Source organism: Sebastes fasciatus, chromosome 14 (genome assembly GCF_043250625.1).
Source record: "Sebastes fasciatus isolate fSebFas1 chromosome 14, fSebFas1.pri, whole genome shotgun sequence".
NCBI classification, from domain to species: domain Eukaryota; kingdom Metazoa; phylum Chordata; class Actinopteri; order Perciformes; family Sebastidae; genus Sebastes; species Sebastes fasciatus.
In genome coordinates, this window is record NC_133808.1 from 16,455,524 (window position 1) to 16,467,124 (window position 11,601).

The following is an 11,601-nucleotide window of genomic DNA, read 5'->3' on the forward strand; positions in this document are numbered from 1 at the left end:
AACGCCATATAGAAGCAGAATGCAGTGGGAAGAAAAAATCGCCTGGGAAATCAGGAAAAGAGCCATGAAGACGTTTGCCTCTCACACATGACCAGTGGCATCCAATGACAGGCGATGGAGGCACATAAAAAGGTCTATTACCAAGTTGTAAATTGTCCTCGCACAAAAAAGGAATTTGGACTGCAGCAGTTCTGCCCATCTTTGCGCATAATAGCAGAAGCCTCCTCTAGAGGAAAACAACAAGAGGGGTTTTGTTTCCATCACTCAACCATAAAATGTTATAATCTTAAAGTGCAAAAGAGCAGTTAGTCTAGTTTTTAGCTTCATCATAATGAACATTCGTTAGTATAACAAAAAAAACATAAGATATTAATGTGTAAAAGGTATGTTTTTTTCTTAAAAATATGGCAAAATCACCATGTTTGGTGATTTTGCCATATTTAATATAAGTATATACATTAAATATATATATATAAGCAATGTTTGCTTTGCTACGAATTAAAGGCGACATATTTCTGTTTAACTTTAATTAAAAAAAACATTTATTAGAAATTATGTCTGGACGCTTTTTTGTGCCAATGAAAGGACAACATCATGTGCTTTTATTTCTATTTTTTTCTTGTTCTTTTTCAATAAGCGGCCTATATGCACCAACTGTTAACAAAATGCCCCATGATTAAACCAGCTACCTTATTAGGCTTCATTATAACTAATATTCATTAAAATAAATATATATATATATATATATATATATATATATATATAAACAAAATGTCCCATGATTAAAACAGCTATCTTATTAGGCTTCATTATAACTAATATTCATTAAAATAAATATATATATATATATAAACAAAATATCCTATGATTAAACCAGCTATCTTATTAGGCTTCATTATAACTAATATTCATTAATATATATATATATATATATATATATATATATAAACAAAATGTCCCATGATTAAAACAGCTATCTTATTAGGCTTCATTATAACTAATATTCATTAAAATAAATATATATATATATATAAACAAAATATCCTATGATTAAACCAGCTATCTTATTAGGCTTCATTATAACTAATATTCATTAATATATATATATATATATATATATATATATATATATACATATATAAAATAATAATAATAAATTAAAAAAAATGGAAACAAAAACTACATGGTCTGATATTGGGATATTGGCCTTTACGCGTTCATCCTGAATTATTGTTCTAGACGACACAATGTGTTTTGAATTGTGCGTCATATTAAGCTACATATCGCATATCATCGTCCTCTCTCTACGCGCCCTCACAGGCCTGCAGTTATTCACAAATATGGAGAAAAAATCAGGGAGAAATAAATTATGACATATGGCACATTTTTCACGCTTTTTTGACCCTCCAGATTTAAAGGCTAAATATTACAAACTGTTATCACGTCCATGTGGACAATTCCGCAGCAAAAAAAGATTTTTTTTCATTTCATTCTTGTTCATCTGGTGGCATGCCAGAGTCAGCACTGTGCGATTTATAGCCACGCAGGCTATGGCTCGGCCTCTGGTTTCCTGTCTTATAGCTGTGTGTGCGTGTGTGTGCATGTGCGTAATGCAAGAGACCAGCATTTGTTGCATTGCACAAGCACATAGTGTAACTCTATAGTCCAGTGTAGTCCATTGGGACAAGGTCATTCTATAGGAGGAACCAAAATACCTGGATTATCATCGCGTTAGTCTCGGTGCAGATATATACAGGACTATTTGCCTGCTCGTTCTTCTTACATGATGTTCCCAGTCTTTTATTCGAGGTCACTTGATGGGAAGAGAGTCGCCACGTTGCGTTGAGCATGGGCGGGTGGTATTATAGCTCCAGTATGTGATATGGTGGTGAACCAGTGCGCACTAAATGAATGATGGAGAGCCAAAAAGACAAATTATAGCACCCAGCTCACATTGGCCATTTCCTTTGATTAGGGGGAAACAAATGGTGTCTGCTCCAGGTCCGTTAGATGAGCTGCTACACATCAAACATGCACTTCAAAATACAAGTTAGAGCTAGTTAGATAGAAAGATAGATGTCTTTTGTGTCATAAGAAAGGAAACTAGACAGCATCCACCGCTTTAGTTTAACATTCCTGACGGATATTGGGTTGAAGAAAAAGAAATAAAGACATGTGGTCAGCGGATGGAGGTGGTAAGCTAAACACACAGCTGCAACACTGTTAGGCACCTAGAGGACTAATAAAGATGTGGCAACCAACAGGACAGCACAGAGTAGCCAGTCTCCATGTCTTTTATTTACTTCCAATTTATCAGGTTTAAGACTATTGAATCAAATTAGCTTCCTTTCATATCAGTTATATGAAGTTATATGGCAAGATAGCCTACATATGAATTGAATGATGAACTGCTGTGGTCTTATCTTGTATATTTTTTGTTTCTTTTTCTTTTCTTTTATTGCTATGGACCTTCCTGTGTGTCTGAAATAAAGTTTGAATTGAGTTAAGAAGCACAGTAAATTCGCTATAGCCTATTATGTGCGTTTAAATTGCCATATGGCTTGTTTTGAGTTAAAACATTTTTTTTTAATAAAAACATTGTTCCTAAAGTGAATTTAAATACACGTGTTTAACAAGAGAGGTGCCTAACAGGAACGTATAGATTATGGTAATGTGACATTATCAACGTATAAAGTGGCAATCTCGAAGATATTCATTTAAATACATGTCTGTTATGTCATTATCTAAATGAGGTAACACAATGGTGAGTGAGGCTATATTACCCACAGACAAAGGTATGACAAAACTTATAAATTTGTAGTATTATAAACTGGGTGTCTATGGTGACATTCCCGGAAAAAGAATGTTCTGTTACAATTTGTATCCATTGTATACACACACAAATGAAACCATGCACACAATTCTGAAAGCCTGAAGCTCATTATTTTTTCATATTCTCTCTCTATGCTCAACAAAAAGACTCCAGACTGCTAAACCCTGCAGGGCACATTTCCATTGTTTTTACTCAAATAGAAATTCTAAATCAATCAGGACTGAAATCTTAGGAATTGAAACTCAAATGATGTTTATACTTTCATCACAGAACATATAGGTATTCGCAGCCTAGAGATGATTCTTCTGTAATTAACCCAAATATGAAGAGACTGTTATATATTTTTTACACCATATTGGTTGCACTGACAATTCCAGTGCATCATGTTTGCTCATAGGCCTATACTCCGCTTTTCCCAAATACATGGATTCAGAATAATATTAGCAAAGTCTGGCGCCAAGAAAATAACGACATCACCCACACACACACACCAACACGTCACACTTGTGTCATTATTGCCAAGCAGACATGATGACCGGATCCATCGTGATTCAACATGCATTCCATTCTAATGCTTCATTGTTTCATTCAGTGTTCCAAGGTCTTCTTATCCAATAGAATCACACGCACAACGTTCGGCTCTAGAACGTGGGACGTCACAATTCACTCTATACAGAGTATACCTTCGCGTTATTGGATTGGATAAGAGACAATATATTGAATGTATAGTCTGTAATGGAATGTAACTAAGTACATTTACTCAAGTACTTAAACCTGCAGTAGGCAGAATGTTTTTTTGGCATCATTGGGCAATAAAAAATCCATAATAACCTTTCAGCATATTGTAATTCAAGTGTTCTGAGAGAAAACTGAATTCTGCACCTCCTCATGGCTCTGTTTTCAGGCTTTAAAAATCTAACCCGTGAAGGGAGACTTTGGCCAACAGGTCATTTCAGAGAAAGAGAGAGCGTTCCTATTGGCTGTTCATTCAATGGAGGCAGCTGTCAATCACTCGCAAACTCCGATCAAACGGTTAAACTAGGGAGAGCTGATCAAATATGAATTAATATTCTGTTACTGTAATGCCTATTTCTCGCCTCAAATGTTTTCAGAATCATCTTGTGGTGTACTGTTTAGCTGTAAAATGAGAAAGTTTGCTCCGGCTGGTGGGCGGTGCTTGGCATTTCCTAGTTTGACCGTTTGATCGGAGTTCGTGAGTGATTGACAGCTGCTCAGAGATGGCAGGCTCCAGCTCGGCTCTAATTGGTTGTTTTCCTCCGGTCTGTTAAATCTTGCAGATGCCATTAGGAGCACCGGAGGACACCAGAGACACATGATTTTTTTTTTTTTTTACAGATTACCTGTCTCATGCACTACTGTCAGGATATAGTGACCATTTTATAAAAATAACTTTTTTTAATCATATTTGCTCCAATTCTACCCACTGCAACTTTAAGTACAAATTTGAAATTGTAGCCTATATACTCTTTACTTGATTTCATGTTATTTTATACTTCAGAGGGAAATGTTGTACTTTTTACTCCATTACATATATCTGAGAGCTTTAGTTACTTTGCAGACTAAGCAACTATAGCTCAAATCAGCTCCAGCTGACCGACTACAAAAGTAACACTAATTACACATATAGATGCATCAGTAATAATAATAATACAATATATACTAGTAAAACACTCACGCTCATCATTTTAAACATTATGAGTATTTTACTCTTGACACTTTAAGTACATTTTGCTGATAGGCTAGTTCTACTTCCAATGCAGGACTTTTCTTGCACTATACTCATTTTTAACAGTCTCTTCTGCACTATATTCACTTTTTTAATAGTCGTGTATCACAGCTGTTACTCTGCACTATATTCAGTTTTAACAGTTTTCTTCATCTCCTTGTAATTTTATATCTGGTATATTTGTTGGTACTTTGTACTACTAACTTTTTTACTGCCTTTTTACGAACATGTTTTGCACTATGGACCTCTGATGCTGGAAACTTGAATTTCCCTCACGATCAATAAAGTTACTATCTATCTATCTATCTATCTATACTGGTATTGCTACTTTTACTTAAGTAGGCTATAGGATCACACACACACACAGGGATATAGACTGCTAGGCTACACGTTTTATACTTTCACATATTGTCCATTGAATGTACTTTACTATTGCACACTGTTCTGGGAACATTAGCCCAAGTGTTTTTCCCAATTGGTCACACACAGCTAATTTCCACAGCTCTTATTTTCATACATCCTCCACAGAGACACTGGCCAGATATAGTGTGTGAATATGGAGCAACACAGCAGCATCTACGTGGTGTAACATGACTGTAGCTAATGACATGAGTGGAATAGGCTATGTGACCCCCACACATGACCTGTAGGGACAGAGACACATGACCATCTGTAACGGTGCTGGATACAGTGAGTGTGAAATGGGTGAAATGGGCATGTTGACAGAAATCCCCTCCTATAATCGCATGTTTCTCGTTATCAAAGAAAAGGTTTGATCCCGTCATTGTGCGCGTGTAAACAGCGTGTAATCATGCAGTCATATATTTTTTAAATATAGAGAAGCTGAACATCGTCATTCTGGGGTCAAGTTTTCAGCCGTGACTGTCACCACTGTACTCTGTATACGCAGAAAAACGCAAACCATCAATGCAACATTTCCTCTAATTGCTTCAATGTTTTCTATCCATCTATCCATCGGCTGCCAGTGTTTGGATACTCTGAACAACTAGAAACTTCACGACAATTATCACTTTTAATGGATGAAGTAATTCACTTTACCTCCTCAGGACACATTCGCTATCTGCAGACTGAATTAAAACCGCTGCGTTTTCACCAAATTATATGCATAATAAATAGGAAATTGCCACAATCCTGGAGCTTATTATGGTCAGAAGGTTTGGCACCAGATAATGGAAATTAGTATAGTCTACAATCAGGGGCCAAAAGTGTGTGTTTGTGCTACTATACTCACTTTTAGAGCCACAGAAACCTTCATTGCCTGTTTTAATTATTCTTTTTCAGTGTATTGAATTTGATCATTCTAATAATGATTATGTGCCATGTTTGTGTTAATAGTAGGCTTTGCCTTTTGGAAAAAGGAAAACATAAAGTAAAATAAAATAAATTATATTTCTTTTCTTTCAAAGGCCCAATATACCACCATATCAGTGATTTAAACAGTATGAAAGTTGAATTTGTTAGGTTTGGCAGCACCAGATTCACTACTGAGCTTACATAAAATAGAATATTAGTCTGTCATCAATATTTTCATATCTCACTATAGAAGGACAACAAAAGACTACTTCACTGCACCAACAATTAAAATGCTAAATCAATTTGATTAAGTTTATACATATATATGAATCTGAATGGAAAATTTAGATGCCTTTCTGAAAGTTGATTATAATCGTTGCTGTTGTTTTCTTCTGTAAATGATGATGGACTGAGGCTGATCCCTTTTACTATCGATTCAAATTGGCAGCTGTTTTGTGCAAATGTAGGCTGAGATGTGGGGTCTGAAAATGATCAAGAGATTTGTTAATAAAAAAATGCAATATAAATTAGGACTTTCAACTTTGCAACTATTAAAGAAGAGTACTATATATATTTTTTCAATAACAACAGATTTCGATTCAGGACCAACATTTGTATTATTATCACTGCTTTGAAACTGATGTCTGGACTTTTAGATGTTCACAATCCAAAAACCTGCAGTTCTATAAAGGATATTCAGAGCTAAAGGCCTCCAAAAACACGCTCTCTTTCATATAAATCAATGAATGCATGTTGTATGTTATGGTCCATGTGTTGCCAACACAACCTAAATGTTCCAGCTGTGAATGAATGGCTGTAACTGAGACCAACAGACCAATATCGCCCTCTAGCGCTCTCATTACTTTACCCATGAAGCCTATATACTGCTCCAGCAGAGGAACACAGATTGGATTTAGTTCTGTATAATTCAGTTTTTTTTTCCATTTGATTAGACTAGTTAAAAAAAATGTTGTCATTAATTTATTTTCACAAATTTAAGAACAATCCCAATTTATCAAGGTGTATTTTGTTCCCTCTGATGCAGCCTGTGTGGGGGTACAATTAGGACACATTTCCTGTTTTACATTTCAATATAAAATCTCCAGAAGGTAAAAACTGCATCGGACACCAGTCAAAGTTAAGTTTTTTTTTCCCATCGGTGGGAAGTGCAGTTGGTGAATAAACGTGACCATTAAGGTGGGGGTGGTTTCCTCTAAAACAATTCATCGACCAGACACCCTGTGGAAAAATGTCTACATTCTGTTTGTCAGCAACAGACGCAAACGCCCCAGAAAAAGGGGGTTTCAAAGGAGAGTGTAATTACTGGCCAGCACCATAAACTCATTTAGGCCAGACGTCTAGCCATTTCTATAGCTTTATTGGACCGAGCTTCTTCCTGCTTTAAAGTAATTATTCGTACAAGTTGGACAATAAATCGAAAATCCGCCGCAACACCTCTCCCAATCGTAAACACTTTATTACTCTACGTTTCCAAATACACTGTTTCTTTTTTTTTTTTTAAATTCAACATACATTATGCAACCTTTTTAGGATTAAAGAGCGGTTTAAATCCATTTGCGGATTCATTTGTTGGCTGCAAATAAGCAAAAAAGAAAAAACTGTGAAACACTATTTGTGTTGTTAAATTGTGTGGCTGCCAGACTTGGTTCTGCAGTAGCATTCTTATTGAAAACAAGGCCTCAGGGGTGGGATTTTTTGTTTTTTTTATCTTAAAAAAAAAATCTAATTACGTAAATGAAATAAACCGCAAAGTGTGCCCGAAACGTGCAGCAAAGGTTGTTAAATAAATTAAAGGAAATTTGTTAATTTTACGCATTGATGTTGGAGATAATTAAGGATAATTTGCTTGGTGAGGAAGCATTACGCACGGCTATGTTTTTCATTATAGGGGCAACAATTTCAAAGTAAAAGTCTTTGTGAGAAATGGTTTTAGAATCTCAGTGTGTGTGTCTCACACACCTAAAACCATCTCAGTGTGTGTGTGTGTGTGTGTGTGTGTGTGTACCGACAACAGACAGTCAAAATATTCCAGCTGTGAAAATGTTTTATATATACAACTCCAAATTCTTAACAACTATAAAAGCAATACACATAGTTTCCTACTGAGGAGAGGCTCAACACATCTCAAACTGCGTGTTGTGTAAAATGCAAAACAGAGAAAATACCATTTAAAAACAGTATTTTGACGGATCCAGTCTGAATGTCACCAAGACAAATTCCTGCACAAGTTATTTTGACGCATATGTGGCCAACACTTCATGACACTGACACGCAATATTAAGCTATAGAGAGGGCTAATAAAAATGAAAATGGCTACCACCATGCTCCTACCAAATAAAATGAATTTAATTGTTCAGATGGCTTCCTTGTTGGTGTGTCAAATAGATGTGCAGTGATTTCATAGCAGATCTCTGCCGTTGGTTTTCTCTCTGTTCATCTTCTTCATCTTCATCCTCCTGTTCTGGAACCAGATCTTCACTTGTCTCTCGGTTAAAGTGAGTATGCGAGCCACTTCATAGCGTCGGTCTCTGGTCAAATACATGTTGAAGAGGAACTCCTTCTCCAGCTCTAAAGTCTGATATTTAGTGTACGGGCATCGCTTCTTTCTCGTGGAGCGAGCGTGAATCCAGTTTGCTGCAGGGTTGTCTGAAATAAACAGATATATATGGGGGTTATATGAAGTGAAAGACACATGGGATGATGATTTTCATTTTAAAAACTGCAGTAAATGGTTCTCAGATTAGGGATCTGTAAGGACACTGGTGTGGTTGCAGGGAATTAAAAAGCTAAATGAGAGGTTGTTTTAGTGTGTTAGACAATGCGCAAAGATGATCCATATAGAGGGCCTGGTATGTTTTCCTGTTTTACTATATAGGTAAGGCAAGGCAGCTTTATTTGTATAGCACATTTCAGCAAAAGGGGAATTCAAAGTGCTTTGCATAAACATTCAAGAACATTGCAACAAAGTGCAAAAGAACATTAAGACATAATTAAAACAGTTATAAAAACATTAAAGATTAGAAAACAAGCTAAAAACTAAAGCTATAGGATAGAAGCTAAAATAGAGTATAACACACAAGAGTGAAGGTTATAGTGCAGTATATAAGATCATTATCTGGTTTAATAAAAGGCAGCAGCAGCAAAACAGGAACGTTTTAAGCTTTGATTTAAAAGAACTCAGAGTTGTGGCTGGTCCTTGCAGGTTTCTGGGAGCTTGTTCCAGATATTTGGTGCATAAAAACTGAGCTTCTGCATGTTTAGTTCTGACTCTGGACACTAAGCAGACCTGATCCAGATGAACCTGAGAGGTCTGGATGGTTCATAACATATAGAAAATATCTATCCCTAAAGTCTAGCTCAGGTCAAAATCTTATTAAGAAAAAAAAAGCAGCAATGTGTGACACACTGGTGTGGTTGCAGGAAATTAAAAAGCTAAATGAGAGGTTGTTTAGTGCGATAGACAATGCGCAAAGATGATCCACAAGAGGGCTTGGTATGTTTTTCATGTTTTACTATATAATATAACATATAGAAAATATCTATCCCTAAAGTCTAGCTCAGGTAAAATCTCATTAAAAGAAAAAAAAAGCAGCAATGTGTGTCTATATTCTGGGCGTCCTGTGACATGAAAAACTTATTACAGGATCCCCTATAATAACCCGAGTAGGGCGGGTTTTTTTCTCCCCTTCCTCGAGGAAGCCGAGGTATAGCAGCCCATACGAGACACTTTTATAGGTTAGTAAAACCTCCAGTTTTACACACCCAGCTCATACAGTTCTTCAGGGTTGTAAATCAGGATTTCGTTTTTTTACTTACTTGGGTCAAGTTGTTGTTGTTTCTCCTCTTTGGGCTCGCTGTGGATGGAAAGCTCACTTCCACTGAGCTCTTTGCTCGCTTTTTGCTCCGCGCAATCCGATACTCCACGCGCGTATTCACGAGGAGCTTCTGCCTCCGACGCGTCGCAATCTGTGGCTTTGAGTAGTGATAATGGTGGTGCTTGTAGTGGTGGTGGTGGTGGATGCAACACCTCTGGTTTTGTCCCATACGGCCGACTGCTGGAGTGGAATCCTGCGAAGGAAACGTGGTTGGAGACGTGGTTGGAGAGCGGATCCATCCAGGAGCGCACGCCGACATATCTGCCGTCCGAGGCGGGCAGATGAGACTGGTGTATCTGGTGGTGGTGGTGGTGGTGATGCATGTACGGATGATAAATCCCCTGCGGATGAAACGACGACGAGAAAACGCTGGACTTTGGTGCAAAATTGCAAGAAGAAGAGGAGTAGTCTGCGTTGTCTCCTCCACCACCACCACCACCACCACCACCTGACGGCCTCGAGGTCACCGTGTGCGGAGCCGGAATGAAGCGCGCTCCTCCGTAGACATCCTCCACAGCCTCCTGCTGCTGCTGGCCCAGAACAGCGTCCACATAGCAGTTACTGAGGGTGCCACTGGAAGACATTTTTTTGTGATCTCTTCCTTACTCATATAATAAGGCTTGTTGCACTGTTATGTGGAAGCGTCCCTCTCTATGAACAATCATAGTATTTTTTGCTGGCCCGCATCTACAGGGATTGGTTACATGGATCACGTGGTCATATTTACCAATACAGAGAGTAAATCAATCCTGCCTTTGCTGTGCTCTGCTGCTTTTTTTTTTTTCTTTAGTCGGGTTTAATTTAGCTTTTCATTTCACATATAATAAAAAAAGCCCCATCAGATGTGACTGGATTTTTTTATTAACTTATTTGTTGATTTCATTTTTTGTTACTCTCGTATTTTTGTACTATTATTGTTGTTGTTTTTTTATTATGTGTTTGGGTTTTTTTAGACACAGTATAGCCTCTATAAGGATTTTATGGGAATATTAAAATAATAATCATGCCACAGGAGATATAAACCGACTATAAAACAGACAGTCATGTGAACTCCTATAGCCTATAACAATATCCTCCAATGGAAATTAGTCTTTTATAACGATGTGACATGAGATCACAAGAGGAAAATAGTTTTTTTTTGTTTGCTTTGTTTTGTTTTTTAACTCTACTCTTTATTTTTGTCATTATTATTATTGTTATTTCTTTTCCTGGTTTTGTTTTGGTTTTGAATGTTGAGGTTGTTTTCTCTATAGTGTACTTGATGGGTTTGTCTGTATAAGCTCATCTACTTAAAAGTTGGTTTATAGACTGTTGTAATTACAAACAGTAGGATTGCATATATGAAAACAACCTTGAAAAAGGGGAAAAATAAAGTATAAAAAAAAAGCTGTGACTGGAGGGGAAAAACAGTCGCTCAAATGAATGCAAATGGGTTTTTTTTAGTCTGTTTGTGCACAAAAAGGAATATAAGACACATATTATCCTCCAACACACACAGTCCACCAAACATCTTAATGTTGGAGAAAAACTCTTCTAATATCGTCCTGATACCCTCAATGCTAGTAAAATGCTTTATGGACTTACGGGCTTCCTCGTAAAAAATAGATGTAATAACATGTTGTAAAATAACAGACGCCATTTCCGTTCACAATGCGCTGGATCCTTTGTTAATATTCGGTGAGGAAACATATTTTCTGGGGTTGGTTTAATTTTTAAAAGCTAGGACCGGAAACTGCAGTTGTGAAAATGATTGTATTCATTCAAAGGAGGGTAATAATGTCTTTATGCATCAATAAATGTTTTATGAGGTG

General features: G+C 36.8%; 1 protein-coding gene across 1 annotated transcript; it reads right to left on the minus strand.

The window, feature by feature from the left end:
* Positions 1-7,924: 7,924 nt before the first annotated feature.
* On the minus strand, positions 7,925-10,524 carry hoxd9a (homeobox D9a). Its single transcript, XM_074659265.1, has 2 exons — positions 9,732-10,524; positions 7,925-8,561 (listed from the first exon to the last, which is right to left on the minus strand). Exons 1-2 carry the CDS (start codon positions 10,372-10,374, stop codon positions 8,314-8,316), a joined length of 891 nt encoding a protein of 296 aa, XP_074515366.1. The 5' UTR covers positions 10,375-10,524; the 3' UTR covers positions 7,925-8,313.
* Positions 10,525-11,601: the final 1,077 nt, after the last annotated feature.

Coding starts and splice junctions, on each gene's coding strand:
- hoxd9a (XM_074659265.1), bottom strand. CDS start 10,374: ATGTCTTCCAGTGGCACCCTCAGTAACTGCTATGTGGACGCTGTTCTG. Junction 8,562..9,731: donor ACAACAACAACTTGACCCAA/GTAAGTAAAAAA, acceptor TGTTTATTTCAG/ACAACCCTGCAGCAAACTGG.